The sequence below is a fragment of the Megalops cyprinoides genome, chromosome 19, assembly GCF_013368585.1.
Source record: "Megalops cyprinoides isolate fMegCyp1 chromosome 19, fMegCyp1.pri, whole genome shotgun sequence".
In the NCBI taxonomy this organism is placed as follows: Eukaryota; Metazoa; Chordata; class Actinopteri; order Elopiformes; family Megalopidae; genus Megalops; species Megalops cyprinoides.
This window is the reverse complement of record NC_050601.1, coordinates 12,484,839-12,503,556: the sequence shown is the minus strand read 5'-3', so window position 1 is coordinate 12,503,556 and position 18,718 is coordinate 12,484,839. Positions and strand designations below refer to the sequence as shown.

General features: G+C 45.5%; 1 protein-coding gene across 1 annotated transcript in view; it reads right to left on the bottom strand.

The window, feature by feature from the left end:
* The window catches only part of LOC118794614 (myosin-7B), a 69,819-nt gene that overhangs the window by 11,597 nt on the left and 39,504 nt on the right, over positions 1 to 18,718 (bottom strand). Inside the window, exons 5-16 of the mRNA XM_036552870.1 lie at positions 18,155 to 18,239; positions 15,249 to 15,343; positions 11,976 to 12,241; positions 10,485 to 10,632; positions 6,672 to 6,825; positions 6,087 to 6,200; positions 4,741 to 4,797; positions 4,586 to 4,654; positions 4,303 to 4,392; positions 3,954 to 4,063; positions 2,309 to 3,044; positions 1,184 to 1,300 (exon numbers count right to left, since the gene is read on the bottom strand). Coding sequence (XP_036408763.1) covers positions 1,184 to 1,300; positions 2,309 to 3,044; positions 3,954 to 4,063; positions 4,303 to 4,392; positions 4,586 to 4,654; positions 4,741 to 4,797; positions 6,087 to 6,200; positions 6,672 to 6,825; positions 10,485 to 10,632; positions 11,976 to 12,241; positions 15,249 to 15,343; positions 18,155 to 18,239 — 2,041 coding nt within the window. The remainder of the gene's footprint in view (positions 1 to 1,183; positions 1,301 to 2,308; positions 3,045 to 3,953; positions 4,064 to 4,302; positions 4,393 to 4,585; positions 4,655 to 4,740; positions 4,798 to 6,086; positions 6,201 to 6,671; positions 6,826 to 10,484; positions 10,633 to 11,975; positions 12,242 to 15,248; positions 15,344 to 18,154; positions 18,240 to 18,718) is intronic.

The window sequence follows — 18,718 nt, the reverse complement described above, 5'->3', positions numbered from 1 at the left end:
CAAAAGATGAAACAGTAAGAAAGGAAAACAGAAACAGAAAACCAACAGCGAAGCGAGTGTGGTTTCTCCCTCGAGGATTATCGCAGATTACCAATATTACATCACTATTTCTACACTGAAATAACAGCTATTTGTACCATTTTCAGAAAGTGGAAAACTCTTCCGCATCTAAATGCAGAATTTTACCAGTCAAAGACTGAGCTGATTACATAAAATAATTATCCTGTAAAACGTACTGTAAGAATTTTTTTTTTCATATTTAAAAAAATGCACAACATTGGAAATGTGAATGTAATTACTTACTGAATTCAAAATAACATAACGCATGACTGCATATTAAGAATCTACACTCAGGCAAAGAAAAGACAAAGGCAGAAGGGGAAATGTAAACAGGCAAACAGGATGAAAAAGCACAGCGCAAAGCTTATCTGCACATTGTGTCTTATACTATTATTTGTTTAAGCTGATCACAGCATTGCCCCAAAGATGAGACTCAGTTAAAATATGTTAGTCAGAATTTATGCTGAAAAACCACAACCATGCAATTCTGTCATTTGAGTAAGTGTGTAGTACTGTTAGTATCATACTCAAAACAGCAATACTTCATATGCTTCAAAAATGTTTTTTTTACAGCTGACTGAATCTACTAAATTTAAACTTTATTTTAATGATGCCAATTTGAAATAAAATAATGTAGCTCAGACAGAATGAAATTTATTCATACAGCTCCAGTCAAAAGTTTGCACACACTTTTCTTTATTTTCCTACTTTCAACATTTTAGAATAATAGCAAAGACATCAAAACTATTAAATAACACAAATGGGATTATGCAGTGACCAAAAAGTGTTAAAAACAAATCAAAACTATCTTATAATTTAGATTCTACAAAGTAGCCAAAAAATATTTTTTAAAATAAAAAAAATTGAAAGAATTTCATACACAGGCATCAACTTCATGATTTATATTTGTCTAAGAAACAAATTTCAAGCACTTAAGCATGTCTTTAGATCAAAATGTCTGTGAATGCATGTTTCCCATTATTTTTATCAGGTGTGTCCAAACTTTTAACTGTCAGTGCACATTACAGGCCATTGAATCAGAGCTCTTCCTCCTGAAGCAACTGCCCAGTAGACCCCCTGACTGAAGCACCCCTTCCATCTGTGCTACCACTCTCTATGGTACCTGCAGCACATAGCCCTCCCTGGCGCTCTGCTCCCGGGCCTGCGCCTCCTGAAGCTGCTCCTGTAAGAGGCTGTTCTCCTCCTGCAGTTTGGACAACTCCAACTGTGTCTGCTCCAGCTGCACAATAGCACAGCAAAAAGGAAAAAAAAACATACATAGTGACACCTTACAAACGCTCTCATAGTCAAATAAAAAAGTATTTCAACAGTTAAAATTTGTGCAAAAAAACTCCTGCCATTGTATTACGCCTGTGCATGATTTACTATATTAACTTACAGTATGTTTTTATTAACCTGTTTAGCACCTAATTACATTACTGAAATGCCAGCCAGATTGTCAAACCAGCCAGACTGCACACTCAGGTCAGTGGATGTTCGATTGCTGTTTATACCAAGAGTACACAAACAAGCGAGGACAAACTGCTTTCTCTTGCACCATTGCTTTGGAACTTTCCACAACAGTGTATTAGAGATTTCTCAGTTCCTGCTTTTAAATCATGGTTAAAAGAATACCTTGTTTTTGTTGGAATAGGGGTAACATACACTGTTATTTTATTGATGTTTCTATTTGCAGTTTACTTCGTCACCATTCTTGTGCTTTACATCTATATGTACTGTATTTATGTATAAATGTATGAAGGCTGTTAAGCAAATAAAGCTTATTTATTATTTCCATTGTCGCTTCTTGTATGTGCAAACAGTATGCATGCACATGCATGTATGCATACCCACACACCCACACACATGAATGAATGAACACACACACACACATTCAAACAGATGTACACACGAAGATGAGAAGTTCAGTTCACTAAGGATACAGTCTGTTGAGTCCCTGTCTAGGTGGGGGCAGTGTGTTGAGCTGCAGAGCTGGTGATTCAAACATTCCACTTAACAGTTAGTCCTGAGTATTGACTCATTTTTAAGCAAGCCCTGCTTTATCACTTCTACAACAATCTATTCATGATTTGGAACATCAAAATGGAACCTTTCAGAACCAGGAGTTAAATACCTGGGACCCCCATCGCCCAGAGGGACTGGATTTCCTCACACTTGATGAACTGAATGTCGTACAGTAAGATGGACTGTGACAAAGTGAGTTTGCAGTGTATTTGTTGATGGGTACCTCTTTGCCAAGCAGGACTGCCAGCTCTTGTGGGGTTGGTCTGTCGGCAGGGGGATCAGGGGGGTGTGAGATGGGCACCTGCTTCTCCTCACGGAGGGGCATGGTCTCCACCTGGAGCCAGCGCTGCTCGATCTCCACCTGCACGTGGGTGTCTTTGTCTTTCTCTCCACTGTATTCACCCGAGGACTCAGCCAGGGACGGGGCACAATCTGCCTCAGTTGTCCCCTTATCCCAGTCCTCACCTGCCCTGGCTCCGCCCCCTATGGCAGGAGCCGCTGTGATTGGCTGGGTGTTGGTGGGTGTGGTCACGGACTGCATCTGGAAGCGGCGCCTCCTCTCCTCACGCCGGCGCGCCCGCTCCCTCTCCAGCTCCTCCACCGCTGGGTCCCTGAGTGGGGCGACCGAGGAGGAGGAGACAGAGGAAAGGGGTGAGAGGGTCGAGGAGGAGGTGTTGGAGACGTCCCCCGCGGTGTCCGCCGCGTTCTCCAGCTGCCCGTCGGGCTCCTCCTTCTCTTGCGCCGATCCGTGCTGAAACTCTGCCCAGTCGAAGGTTTTGTAGCGGCCCTCCCGCCGGCGGTCCCTGATCCGGCTCTTCCGCTGTTCTGAGCTGCAGCTGCTCCCTGTCTCCACTGTTCCCTCTAACACAGGCTGCTCCGAGCCCTCACAGAGCTCTGTGGGTGCCTGGTGACAGACTCCGAGGGCTGTCCGCATTTTGGCCTTTTCTTCTGGGAGGGAGCTGATGGGCAGGGGAAACCGAAAAGCCGCTCATCAGCTAAACATCACTCTGAAGGTGAGAGTAATTCACAGGAGTGCCATGTACAAAGTAACTGTCCGTGCCATAATACAGGCAGTACAGCAGCCACTTCACAGCACATGGTGAGAGCCAAGGGCGAAGCTGCCACGTAATCAAGGGTAACGTTGTTATGAGGAATTGATAACAACAGAACAGGGCTGTAACACTGAGCATTACAGTAAATCACTGGCTGTGAGAACTTTATGGGGTTCTAACTGATTTAAAAGATGCATCTATTAAAGATACAGATAACAGACAGTAAAGTGGCTCTGCCAGTCTGCTGTAGTGTAGTGCAGTAACGTGTCAGCAGTGGTATCTGCTTCTGGGTGGGGGCATCGTCACCTCCTGTCCCTGCTGGCAGGGTGGGAAACAGGCACCAGTGTCTGCGTACAACAATGCAAGGAAGGCACTATCCTAAGCCCCACAGTGGAGCTGTATAGAGCCCCCCTTCTCTCTACCCAGAATGCACAGCACTGGGACACTTCACTGTGCACTTTCTCCTCGTCTGTTCTCACTGCTGTGCATAAAAGCCCCATTTGCTGTGGTGATATTTCAGAGAATCTCAGCACGGCAGACAGCGCACTCCGTGCTCACATGACTGAGGCAGGGACACGGCACAGGGGGGTAGAGACAGGGAGTGAAGCGCTTTCCAACCTGGATTTGAGAACCGACAGTTTCAAAGAGACGTTTTTCCTGTGAGCAGCGTGGAAAGATATGAGGCGGGGAGGAGGTGAAGAAGAGAGGCTCGTTTTAGATGGCTGAAAGGCAGGAGTTACGTTAAGGTTATGTTAAAATGGTAGAAAAGAGAAGAGCTGCATATCGCCTGTCTTGTTGTTGGGGGTGTTCCCTTACCGGGTGACGTCGGGGGCAATGGCGGGACGCACGTTCTTCATGATGGCCTGAATCCAGTTGCGACGAATTCCTGTGGTCATGGCACAGAGGGCGAATGCACCTTCTTTTGTCTGGATGTGGGAAAGACGAGCACAAGATGTGCATATCACGAATCCATCATCAAAACATACAGCTTATTCCTTTGTGATGATATCCAGCATGATGTATATTACTGTGCTACATATTATATAAGGAGTGCATGAATTTTATTATCTTGTGAATATCTCAATCCATTTGAGATGACAACATATATGCATCTGAAACTAAATCTTAACTGAATACTAAATCTGAAAGAAAAGATTGCACTCACGTGGATTTTGAACCCATAATTCCTCTGCACTGGAAACTCTGTGACATCATAACAAGTGGAAAGGTCAATCTCGCCATCCAAATCAGCCGCCTAAAAGCAATACAAGTGTATTATGGAAGAGAAGATGCTGCAGGTGTGGCTCCCTACTACTGTTAAGAAACCTGTGTTAAAAACACAGTGGGTCTTTGTTGTTAAGGCCCGGAGCTTGCAACTGTTAAGATGCTGAAAGTATTTCTGCCACGCAACAAGATGATATGCAAAGTTGTGATGTTCTGAAAAGCACCTCCTCCGCAATGGAATCCCTGTAGTAACGCAGACTCTGGTCGGTGAGAACAAACCAGTGCTTCTTCCACTGCAAGAGGAACAAGAGGAAAAACCTGAGTCAACGGGCTTCAGAAGAAAACGCTCCACACACAAGTCATCCAGGTCAGTACTTACAAGCCCGTCTTCATGTAGCTTAGTCATCCATCCTTTCTTGAAATTCAACAAGTCAGGCTGAAAAGCATAAGAGAAGCAGAGCACCATCACTAAAACAGGTTTCTGAGAGGCAAATTCTCCCACGACACGGTTTGGACAAATAACAGCTGACTGGTCAACAAGCATGGAAGTTCAGGTAAGTGAAGTATGATCAATGGTATATATGCACATCTGCTATGCAAAAAAGACTGTTCAGTGTTTGAAATCAGTGCTTACTCACATACTTTGGCCCAAATGACCACTTTGGTTGTATAATACATCACATATGTGGGCACTGCCTGTAATGATTCAAACCTTACAAATACAGTATGAACCAAAGAATGATGAAGTGGAATACACAGCAATCCACCATAATTAGTTTATTACATGGCATACGCATATTTCTAAAAATCCAGGGAAAAAACAACTGAAATAAAAATGCCAGAGAAAACAGAGGAATCCACCACAATAACCCTAACATAATTTGGGGTTTCACTAAATGTGGTATATGAATATATTGCAAAAGCAATTTCATTTGAAGGAATTATTTATAGTTGAGGACATTCCAGTATTATAAAAGGTCTCTGTCCTAATCACACTGAGTTTGACTGAATCCTGGTTACTCTGCATATCCAGACAAGGGTCTGCTGATCTTTACTATCACAGATAGGCCCACTGCCTTCCCAGAGACCCTGCAAGTCGCAGCTGCTAAATGCTGCACTGAGTCACAGTCAATTAACACCTAAGACACAACAGCCTCATGGGTCCTACCTTGTTTTTGTTCATCTTCATTGGACACGAGAACGGGGGAGGACACACCCAGACTCGTTCACACCCTCTCTCTCCCCAACACAGGAAACACAAACACGCAGCTCCCCCCCCCCCACTCCTCCCACCTCACGCCCACACGCTCCATCTATTTATACCACAGGGCAACTCTGACAGCAGCAGCTGTTTGTAGTGTTGACCAGAAAAAACACAAAGAGTGGGCTCCCTGCCTCCTCCCACAGTTACACTCCTCGCTGGCCACTGTGTTCACAGGGACTCAATGGTGGGGCTCTAAAACAGCTACATTACATTACTATCATTTAGCAGATGCTCTTATCCCAGACTGACATCCAATTCTATCCATTTATACAGCTGGATATTTACTGAGGCAATTCTGGGTTAAGCACCTTGCCCAAGGGTACAATAGCAGTGTCCCGGGGGGGGACTGAACCAGCCACCTTTTGGGCCTCACCACTACGCCACACCACTGCCCCAGCTACATATTAAAACCAGCTGGCCAATTAGGAGACAATAAGCCCATCCGGCATGTCTGGAGTTACCGTCATGGAGGACTCCGTGGCCCTGCGGTCCAGGGATTTGGCGCGCCTGTAGCCGGAGAGGGAGGACCGGGAGACGTCGGGCATCGAGTGCTCTGTAGCAGCGTCTAATGACTCCTGCAACAGCCAGGTGCACAGGGCAAAGACCCGGAGTGACACATCTGACAGCACGCACAACGTCCATGACGGTTAAGAAGGGGGTCACAGAGACAGTGACCATGCTGGTGGCTAGGCAGAGGCACAGTCAGCACAGATTGTCATAGGGCTGGTGGCTGGGTGGAGGAGTATAGTGTATAAAAGCTTGGGTTGCTGGGTGGAAGTACAGGGAATATAGTGTGTAAAAGTGTGGGTTGATGGGTGGAGGCACAGGGAATATATAGCGTAAAAACCGTGGGTTGCTGGGTGGAGGTAGAGGGAGTATAGTGTATAAAAGCTTGGGTTGCTGGGTGGAGGTAGAGGGAGTATAGTGTATAAAAGTGTGGGTTGCTGGGTGGAGGTAGAGGGACTATAGTGTATAAAAGTGTGGGTTGCTGGGTGGAGGTAGAGGGAGTATAGTGTATAAAAGTGTGGGTTGCTGGGTGGAGGTACCGATTTCTTGGAGTTGCAGCGCCTCTCGATGCGGCCCTGGCGGGTGGTGCCGGTGGAGGAGGACGAAGAAGAGGGATCTGAGGGGGAGCCGATCTCCATGTGCTCCACATTTTCCCCCTCCAGCGTTTCGAATCTCTCAATCACCTGGGACCGTCTGGCCAACACATAACCATTAATCAGATACACACACCACCCTCAACTGTCTTACAGTGAGAGAAAGACTCACCCAAGTGGTTAACATAAAAGCAGCAATCCCAAGCAATTCCCATTCCTGTGGTGAGCTGATGAAACCCTTTGCTTTAAAATAATGACCGCTGGTGCTCCTGAGTGGCTCAGCCAGCTAGACGGCTTGTACTGAGCGCAGACTGAGCCCTGCGGCCCGGGCTCAAGCACAGCTGCGTCATCTGCGACTTCTCTGAGTGCCTGCGAGTGGCTCAGATGACATCAGGGAGATGTGGCTATCCTCTGTCAGGCTTCTGCTTTCTGGTGCACAGTGGCACTTGTAGTGTGAATAATAGTCCTACTGGCACGTTTCACAGGATTGCACTCGCTACACCCTGTGCTCCTGCTTGAACAACTGCCGATTTCAAAAATGGGGGGTGAAAAGTGAAGGAAGCCAAAAATACAAAAACAAAAAGATTACAACAGATGGAACCATAAACGGCAGCTTAATTAATAAAAGGTGGGTTGTACATGCAAACGCTGGCAGTTAGGAGCTGGCAGAAACAGAGGAGCAGCAGCCAGGATGAGAGGAAAATGGGTGATGAAACAGCACAGTGGGGAGTGGCTGTCCAGAGAAAAGAGAGGAGGTGCTCTCATACACAGCAAAACTGAAATTGTGGGGTGTGTATGTGTTGCTGTGTGTGTTGCTGTGTGTGTGTGTGTGTGTGTGTGTGTAAGAATGTGTGCATGACTGCATATGTGTTGCTGTATGCGAGCATGTGTGTGTTGCTGCGTGTGGGTGTGTGTGTGTGTGTGTGTGTGTGTGTGTGTGTGTGTGCGCGCATGTGTGAGAGAGAGAAAGTGTGCACGACTGCATTCATGTTGCTGTGTGTGTGTGTGTGTGCGTGCGTGTGTGTAGAGGGCAGAGACGGAAAGAGAGGCAGAGTGCTCCTGGCTCAGGTTTGGAGGTGGAATGGAATGAAGCAGGAAGCAGCAGGGCTCAGCGGCAGGGCGGGAGGAGCAGAAGCTTGGGGAGGGCGGTTTGTCCACTCCTGGAAGAAAAACAACACAACACAAAAAAACAAGGAGAGACCAGGCTGAAGAGGCACAGAGGGCAACAAAGGAAAGAATTAATATATCATTTAATAACAGCAGTATTAAAATGACTATTTTAAATAAAAAAAAAAGAAAAAAAAACAGAAAAAGCACACATCAAAATGTTTTTGTTAAATAATAAGCATTCTATAAAATGGGTATGTCATGTCATGCACATGACCCAGAAACTGCACATACTCCACACAGTGTGTTGCTTACTATAAGCAGAGTAGCACTCTTCACAGCGCATACCTCCACCACTACGACACTGCAGTAAACAGTATAACCTTTCACCGGGTGGCTTAGTTAAATCCCCAGTACAAATGAAAGGACCCCTGTTTCAGTGGTAAAATAAGATCGTCACCTGTTTGCAAATAACATTTCACGGTTAGCAATGTAGACAAGTTATTTTCTCCCTGCCCTAAAGGCAATAATCCCATCAACTGTCAGTTGAGTCTAACTTTTGTACTTTGTGCTTTTCACAGATTGTTTTACAGGCAAGAAGCACACAAACACACAATGGTGATCATGACCATGCCGCACCTACTGGCGTATGACTGGAGGTCATACATAGACTGGAAACAATGTTCCTGTATAGAGATACAAAAATACCCAGTAGATGGCGCCAAAAGGACTAACTTCCCCACTGGCCCACTGTCAGGAAATAGTTCTACACATAGTAGGACAGAGCGCAAGGCCTTGACGTGTTTACTAGTCTCAGCAATACTTCATCATAAAGCAAAATATTTTACTTTACCCTACAAACTATAGAAAGTGAACAAGATCACAAGCAGCTTTTGAAAAAAGTAGCGTTCTTCTTCCAGATACACCATGGCATAGTGAAAAATGTCATTAGGCAGCCTGTTCCCCTGCTGTAATACATAAATTAATTTAAATACACAAAACAGAAGATTAATCTACTGCTGCCTCCTGGTGAGTGCTAAAGGTTACTGTAGGCTACAGTGCTGAAACAATGGAGTGTTGAATTGATTCATCTATCAACTGAAAATCTGAATAAATGTTAATCATTTTTACATGCAGGCCAGTCTGTCGAATTAAACTCCCTGCTCACATTTCATTCAGGGTATTGGCCGGCTTTGGAGTACTGTGATGTTATTTAAGTGCCCCACTGAAATATGACATCAGAGAGCACCCCAACCTGCCAGTCTCTAATCATTCCATTGTTTGATTTTTAGAGTTTAGGTTTCATGGTAATCCATTACTTTGCTTTGCATATTAAAAACACTGCAGTTTATTCAACATCGTAAGACTATGAAGGTCACTCATCTACAGTTCTATCACTTAAAATCAAAAAGCAAAACACATACAGTATATTTAATCAGGATGTATTGCTTATTTTTGTCATGAAAATGAAACAGGAATTATCTGATGGAGTGAGCACTGATGATCTAAGACAAAAGTGCCTGTTTTAAATTTACTCTAGAAAAACGGGTTTGACTGTAAGATCTTGAATACAGTGTCTTGCCTGGGCGCTGGAACACTGATCATCAATAAACCCAGTGAAGGCGCTGGGATCAACTGACGTTTAACAGGGGGTGATTAAGAGGAACTGATGTAAACAGTTACTGCTCAGCACCATTCCAGTTGTAACTAACAGGAAAATGCCCACTTCCTGAGCACTGCACGAAACTAGGCTGGTCAAAGTACAGCTCAGTGCAGTGTTGGCCGCTGAGTGCATGAGGCTGGTGAATCATTGACACACAGCAGTGGAGGAGAGGGGGGTGTGATGTCTGCATCCGTTCAGCTCAGGGTCAGCAAAGGGTCATAGTGCCGCAGCAGACGTTGAGACACCGTGTACAGGAAAATGAGCTCTAAACTAGGTCTGCCCTCTTTTTTTTTAACATATTCGTCTCACTTATTTTGTCAGTGACTCAGTGTGATGAGGTCATTAACTTAGCTTATCACAAAGAGTGAGACATGCAATGCAATTACATACCAAAAGTTAGGATTTGAACTTGCTTAGATCTCCTGCCATTTCCTTCTGGTGCTTTCGTGCACCTCTGTGGTCACGTGGCTGCGTGTTCTCACCTGCGCTCCAGTCCGAAGAGCCGGGCGACCTCCTCCCTGCCGGGGCTGCGGGCCCGCTGCTCCAGCCTCTTCCTCTCCGCGCTGAAGGCTTCACGGTGGCTGAGCCTCTTGGCTTTGGGCACATCCGCCAGTGTAGCGTAGCCCCTGCTGCCGCGGCCGCCGCGTCCCACCTGCTCACCTACGCCACCTCCACACCTGCCACGCCCATCGCAGCTAGAGATGCTGGTGGGTGTGATAATGGTAATGGATGTGGTGTCGCTGGTGGGAGTGGTGATGATAGTGGATGTGGTCTCGTTGGTGGGCGTGGTGATGATAGTGGGTGTGGTCTCACTGGTGGGAGTAGTAATGATAATGGGCGTGGTGGTGCTGGTGGGCGTGGTGCAGCTGGCCTCTGAGTCCAGGGAGCTCTGAGAGGCGCTGAAGGCGGAGGAGCTGTTGGAGTACAGGCGCCCCAGGCGGAGAGAGGAGTCTGGGGAGAAGAGGGTTTCAGTTTCTGGGGAGCTGTACCTGTGGGAGCCCTCAGGGTCACTGGGAGAGGGCAGGGGAAGCTGCTGGGGGCGTTGGGGGGGCTGGGAGTCAGGCTTAGCCTTTTCAAGGGAGAAGTAGCCGCTCTCCACACGTTTCTTCCGCCCACCGTTCAGTGAGTGTTTTGAAGCTGAAATAGTGAAACAGAAATAGATGGAAAGAACAGACATAAAGCACTGAAAAGGATGACTGATGAACAAAACTATGGGACCGTAGCTACTATAAAGCATATAAGTGCAAATATGGATCAGCCTCTAATACAGACACACAGCTCAACAGAAGAGGGCTCCTCTCTCATCTCATCCACCTGAGGACACCAAGAAGTCTGCCCTGTCCCTAGAAACACCAGCACCTGCTAGCAGAGCTGAAACAGACATCCTGCTAACTTAATAGAATGATAAAAACCCAGGCGTTCACAGCACACATCTGCATGAAGCTCCTCAGGCCAGTTAAACTAGGTACTTGCAACATCCCCACTGCAGGACACTACCATGTTTTTACATTTTTATTCCTCTGCCAAGAGATGCAGAATGTCCTCATATCTGCTGGTCTAGTTCTTTAACAGAATATATTGCAAGACCTATCAAGATAATTCATCTGTGTAATGATCAGTTATGAGGCATGGAAAATATATTGTACAGTGTAATTATTTTATATCACAGAATTATTACCTCATAGTCTGCTGGAACCCCAAGAAAAATAAGCACTCCAATAATTCCGGTAAATCTGTGGTGTGTGTTTATATGCGTGTGTTTGATTGTGTTGTCTAGAACAGGCCTTGTCTGGTTCGCAGCAACAAAAGCTATGCTCTCTGTAATGGTGTTTGGTGCTCTTTGGAAGAGTTTGTCCAAAATCTGACAGGGATTATCAGGCATGAGCTGCAGCTTTATCTAGGCTTTAGAGCATCACAGCCACCCATTTCCCAGCTTAAACACTGGCTACTGGAAGCAAGCCCTCCAGCCCTCCGCCTCCCCCTCCCCCTCCCCACCACAGGCACAGACACACAGAGTAACTACATAATTGTTTGAAAGGTATATTTTAAACCGAAATGATGAGAAACAACATCAGCAACACTTTCCCCACAGTACACAACACTTCAGTGCTTTGCTAAACCCCATGAGTAACTACTGCAAGCCAATTCCTGGATTCTGCACATTGATTTACCAACGCAAAGATGCAAACATCTCTGAAGGAGAAGAAAATTAATCAGTCTGCAGCTGACCAGGTGACATCATTCTTATCAGTAAGAAGAAAGAGTGGACAGAGGTCACACTGTCTGCCACCCAAAACTCAGCATTCACAGGCAGGAGTGTCTGAACTGCTCTGTTAGCACCTGCTCATGACGTATTCATGCACATGCACGCACACATAAGTGCACTCCTGCATGCCCATCCACACACACACCCACACACACACATAAACATGCACACGCACACACACACACTCTCACAGTGCCCAGCAAGCAGCCCTTACCATCTCTTACGGAGGTTGACGAGGCGGAGCTATGGGGATGGGTGGCGTGAGCCAGCTGGTCCAGACAGGGGGCGCTGCGGCTGCAGGGGATGACCCCCCGCCCTCGCCTCTCCTCCTGCCACAGTGTAGAGCGGCTTGAGGGGACTTTCTCCGCCGGGGCGATGCCTCTGGAGTGGCAGGGGTTTCCACCGCCGCCCTCACCGCCGCCGCCGGTCACCGTCACTTTGGCCGGCGCAGGTTCCTGAAGGGGTGGGGGCAGGTGAATGCTCGTCAGGTCGGGGTGACGCGAGGACAGAGCCAGGAGACAGACATCGCAATCCCGCACTCACTGCCGGGAAAAGCAAATCCTCTCCCCGAAGCACAAACAAACTGCTGCCCCCGGGGCTGGCAACAGCGGCACCGCCATCACCCTGGGTCCCATGATCCTCTGGGGCTGCCCCTCAATCCTGATCAGATCACTGCCTTTAATTCCACTAATGTGCCATCTGACACACACTTAATCAGACTTCTCCACCAAACCCCACAGGCTGCAGGGATTTGCCTCACAGCAGAGTTACATCACATGACAGACTAACAATTAAACAAAGAGCAGTTCCTAAACCACGAACCCATCTAGACCGTAACTGCATATTGACACATTATTCTATGCGATTAAGGGAATGTTTGTGAAAAAAGGGGCAATACTGAATTAAAAAGGTCATTAAAAGGTCACTAAACAATGCTTTCCATTTAGCAGACCAGGAAACCAACCTCTTAAAGTAATTAACTTCTTACAGCTCTGTGCATAAATAGTTTCTTGCCAGCAGAGGCTAGTCCTTAAGCAAACATACATTGTCTACTCCCCCTCCCTCCAAACATGTTCAACAATGCGTTTTGCTGCATTTTTGTGGTCAGATAGAAGAAGGTTCTCATGAATGATTGCTCCACAGGGTTTTGATGTCACACTATCATTGAGCAGGAATAAACCATCTTGTGACCTTATGACTAATTAAATACTGATTCATCTAACATATCAAACACAGACTAACACTCATGTTAAGCCACTGGATGTCGAACATTGTTCCAACCAAATGTCTTGATGTCTAAATACACCACCTGATTGATGAATCACCGCACAACATTGGAATTAGTCTAAATCTTCAAAAACACAGCTTTAATCTAACAAAGGCAGGAAGCAGCAAGTGGAAATCTTGCAAAATAATGACACTGACAATGTGACTCTCCCAGTGCTCAGATCCATTTCTCCTTACTCACTGCTGTAGAGACTCCAATCATTCCCCCTGCAGGGTAAGAGCCCATCTTTAACTTACACATTAAAAATAAAAGAGAGGGATGTCTGGATTAGGGGATAACAAACCACCATTGTAGAAGTGACAAAGACCTTCCCTCCATACTCCCCCTGGTCTACGACAGTCTACACAACTAACGTTCCTTGCTATGCAACTGTTTGTCCTGTTCTGTTACGTTATGATGGGTTCCCCAAGATGGATGGTCCATCGTCACCCAGAGAGAGAGCTGTCTTTGTTCCATAAAGAGTTCACCGTTTCCCAGCATCGCAGACAGATGAGAGGGAGGAGGCATGACTCTGACAGGAACTGCTACAAAGAGCCCTTTCACAGGTAGGCTCCGCCCACATTAACACCTGTGCCGCTGCAGAGAGATAAGATTGGGGAAACAGTGAGGGCCTAAGCATCTGACACTGCGTCTGTTATAATCTTTTCTATTTTAACTAGAAACCGCTGGAGGCACCTGTTCTACACAGGAAAACACACATACATAATCTTATCAATTCCATTAAATATGATTATTTGTCTGTATAACAAGAAACTGATGTGTAGCTAAGATTAATGTTGATTAAAGCATTCATTGTCCAGCACTGCACACTGAACATTGCCTCCTAACAAATGACACCAAATGTAAGCCCTGCAGAACAGCATTTACTAGTTGTTTTCTGTGTAGCTATTTCTCCTAATTCAATATGTTCAATCAGTGCAGGTTTTTTCTGTTCAAAGCTGAACATGTGTGTGATGTGCTGTTTACAATCCTAAAAAAAACATTTTGCTTCCTGACAAACTCCTTCGAGCCACACGCTCAATAACCAAAGGTCATTAAAGTCATTTGAATGTTTTTCAGTGAATAAACCACTTCAATGTGCCCACCTCTACTTTTTAAGCTTTTCGCCAAGTTTCTCTTCCAATGCATTTTAATGAAACAGCAGGCTTATGGATCCAGCAGACAGGGGATTGCTCAGAGAGGTCAGTGCTTTTACATGTCAGAAAACAAACTCAATCCCAATCAAAAGACACACAACAAATGACAGATGGCCAACGCATTCAGAACAAGAGGTAAATTATGTATGTTTTTCTTTTCACAAGCAGGGCTCCACGTCTTAATACTTAATGAGAGCTTATTCTATGGTATTTTAACTTGTAATAAATATGAACCTGCTTGACTCCTACTGCTACCCTGGAGCACACTGTTACACTGTATGCTTGTTGATTGTATCAAGGACCAGTTTTGGCCTGTTGGAGAACACTGGGTCAGTGTGCAAGTGCATACAGACACACTTCACACTGCAGCAGAAGAAAAAAAAGTCAAGCTAACTCTGTGTATATGCCACAATGATCACCCTTAATCAGATAATCTCCATGTGCAGCTCCTCATCACACAGATTTTCACAGATTAAGTCATGACCGTGTTTCTATTCACTCCAAACAAGCAACGCTGCAAGTGAACCATTTAAGAATCCTGCGCTGATTCCCTAACTTGCTGAAACAAACAGCACCAGAAACAGGATTTCTCATTGCAGGATAAGCAAGCTAGCGATTAAGTGGCTGTAACCAATGGGATTTTGGTGAACTTACAAGATGTCCGTTCATGTCTCCCGACTGGCGCCGCCTGCAACTGCTGCTCTCCTGTCAATAACAGAGAAGTGCTTTTCAGTGCCGTGCGCGCACCTTTGCACTGCGACCCTCACCGAACACTGCCGTCTCTCTTTACTCTGCCCGTTCACAAACTGTTCCTGGCTCCCTGCGCCGTCCCTGTCTGTGACACTGTGAAGTTAAACAGTGAAAACAGGAAAAAGCGGTCTGGGGGGGAGGGGGGGCAGTCTGATACGGAAAGAGGGAGACCTGAGCAGAGAAGAGGCCTGAGCGGCAGAACGAAGCAACCATGGGATAGAGTCCTCAAAAACGGGACTCATACGCAAGTGTGGGCAGGCAGATGTGAATCTCCACTGAAAGCTGTGCCGAGCCCCATGGTAACACAGTGTACCCTGTGGGTGTTGTGCCCGGCGTGAGGGCGCTGCTCCAGGTGCTGGGCTGAGTGATGAGTGATGCCTCCAGAAAGGAATCGTACTCTTCTGCTGTCTACTGTTGGCACAAGTGGCGTTGAGTTTACCTTGGAGGAGTTCCACACAATAACAGGTGCTCTGTGTCTTTTGACAGGTGAAATAGCACACTGAGGCTCTGCGTGTTACTTTATGCTTGTGTATGGAGACTGGTAGGACCTCCTGTTTCAAATAAGTGCTCCTGCTATGCTCTTGTAGTCAAAGACCTCATACTACTCATATAGTAATAATTTCCATAAAAATGATTCTCACACACACACACACACACACACACACAGGAAAAACAACAACAGGTAAACAACAAGCTACATAAATACAAGCTCAGGGCTTGAAGGACACATCACAGGTAATCCGTGTGTTATTAAAAAAAAAGAAATTTACGAAAGTGGGCCTCCTCCATATGTCTACAATGTAAAACTCACACTGTCCTTTAACTCTTTAGTGAATGGAAGAGTTTCACTTCAGATTTCTGGGTTGCTGTGTTTGGCATCATAACAATACCAAAAAAATAAAACCCTTACTGAGTTTATTGGGAGCATATTTAGAATGATGATTTCAATCTTTTCAGTCTAATTCAATCTTAAATAATGAACGTGTGTTTGTGGACCCAACGGCATAACAGTGAATTTGCATATTCTTTTTAACTTATTTTCACAAAATATTTCACTTCAGTATCCTCAAATTTCACACCAATCATTGAGGAACACTTTAGACAGTGTTTTTGCATCATGTCTTGAACCCCAAAATGTGCGTGCTGGTTCCTCAGTATTAGATTCTTACATATGACATTAATAAATGTTCAAACATTGAAACATTTACATGGAACTACAAAACTGACTCTAATTCAGACCATAAAATACCTTACAAGGCCCATCATGTTATTGGGCGGTTATGGATAATGAACACTTGTCAGCATGAGCAAAATGAGACATCCACACTACCTCCACGCAGCAGTCCTATTACATGAGTCTGAATTTGGCCAATGACGATGCCAGCAGGAAACTATTAGCAAACTGACAGCATTCATCACCACCACCTGCAACTGAGGCCACGCACTGGGGGTAACAACAGAGCTGGAGCAAGAATTTCCAATCGGTATGGAGGTGGAGTGGAGTGCCACACCCAGATACAATACGCTTATTTTTTTTTTCCTGCTGTTAGGGTATTGATTGATGAGTGTCTCTGTATGTGTGTGTAAGTGTGTGATGGGACAGTGTGGAGGGGTGACAGACCTGTTTATAAGCTGCTTATATGAAGGACTAAGTTTCGCTACAGACACAACGTGGCCGCACAACAAAACAGAATGAGAACAAAAGGCTGGGAGTCATAAGAACAAAAAAGCCAGTCACAGCCAAAGCCACTGTTGGGGAGACATGAGACTATGGCTGAGAATGGCTGAGAGTGAAAATATGAAAATCAGCCCCTTTTTTCTCAGCCTGTGATCGCTGATCAGGCATCTGGAGGGGCGGTAAAGCCGAGGCGTAATAACAGCGGAGTGTACCAGTCCAGGGGCCTCCTCTGGACCACACCGCTGAGTGACAGAGGCTGGACACAGGGGCGGCTGCCAAGGGCCTGTCTCCACCAGTCAACACTCCACCAGTCAACAGGCCCGAGAGGAGGCTGGGAAACTCAGCCACTTTGACTTGGGAACAAAGGAAAAAATACAAAGAGGGGAAAAAAAAAAAGATTTCTTTCCTTTTTAACCCACTGAGATCTGTGGCCCTGTGTGAAAATGAGCCAGAGGATTTGATTGGACAGATTGGCTTGTCTGCTACTGTATAGTTGCATTACTGTCATTTAGCAGATGTTCTTATCCAGAGTGACTTGCACAGGTGACAATTTTACATACGGTCCATTTATACAGCTCTATTTACTGAGGAAAGTGTGGGTTAAGTACCTTGTCCAAGGGTACAACAGCAGAGAATAGAACTGGCAATCTTTTGATTATGAGCAACGCTCTTTACCATTACACCACACTACTGCCAATATAGGTCTGTGATGCTTCAGACCAGGCAGCCCTTTGCCACTGGCAACAATCTAGCTGGTCGTGGGAAGGGGACAAAAGTCTATTAGACAGAAAAAATGTCCTTGGTGTTCCAAGTGTTGACATTTTCTTGGTACATTGATTAATTTGAAATACATTTCAGATGAGGAAAGGAAACATGTGCCCCCAAGTGAACTAGAAGTAATGGACAGGTATGAAATTCAGCAGAAATACAATACCCTGGCACTAAAATCATCAGCAAGTGGCGTTCCCTCCCTTTCAGCATATTCAGACATTGAGTCATTTATGTGTACGCTAACAGAGAGCTCCCTCTCTGAGCATCGTAGCGGAACATCACGCAGTCCCTGTTATCTTTGCCATAAAAACACTTTTATTGTGTCAATCTGCCACATTCCTTCACAAAATTATCTCTGCACCCACACAGTGGCTTTGAAAGGCACATTACATTAATGAGACTATAAACTGTATGGAGACCTCTCTGGCTTGCCCTGAGTGGGATGGTTATTGCTGATCACTGCAAGCAATCATCAGACACGATCCAGGAACAATGCACACCTTTGGCACCACCTTTGCACAAACTCACACCCTTATATGTGGACGTGCAAATGCACATACCCGAGTGCTTATACGCAAGCACACACATTTGAAATGTGTTTCACTCGACCGTTTCAGCAAGCAGTGCCTTATTAGACCACTCGAGAGAATGAGGGCCCTGTCTTTCTTTCCCCTTTCTGATTTCTTTAGATATGGGTATTGTGAGTGTGCTGTGGCAGAGGAATGAAACTGGGATGGGAAATGAGGAATTGTGAATGAAGTGTACAGTACCTGAGGGGTGGGCGGCTCCACCTTGCGCTTCTTCTTCAGGTTCTGCTTGGTGGTCCTGGGGTACACCACCAGATTCTCCTGCCACCTGTAGCCCGGAGGGACAGGGTCACACAAGCACGCGCATGCGCCGCGCCGCCATCTTACACCCCACATGCAGAGGTCATCAAGCGTTCTCATAATGGCCGCGTTGTGCAACAATCAAATGCCTAAACTAGGACTTTCGAGACATACGGTCTTTACAGAAATACACACACAACATCTTCAGCACAACATAAAGAACCTTGCTCTGTGGCCTGCTACCTTGTATCTTCATGTCTGGCAAGTCACAATCAAATTTTTAGCCTTATCATTGTTTTTGACCTTGAGGACACAAACTTGTGAATCTCACACAAGTTTAACAATTGTGTCTGAGACCAAAACGATGAGTATATATTATGAAACACAGAGGAAATATTTCAGTTCTTAGACATTCAATTTAATTACAATATTGCACATACACATGCATACACGAATACATTAGCAAACCCATTAGACTTACGTCAAGTAAAAAAATTCTACAAATGA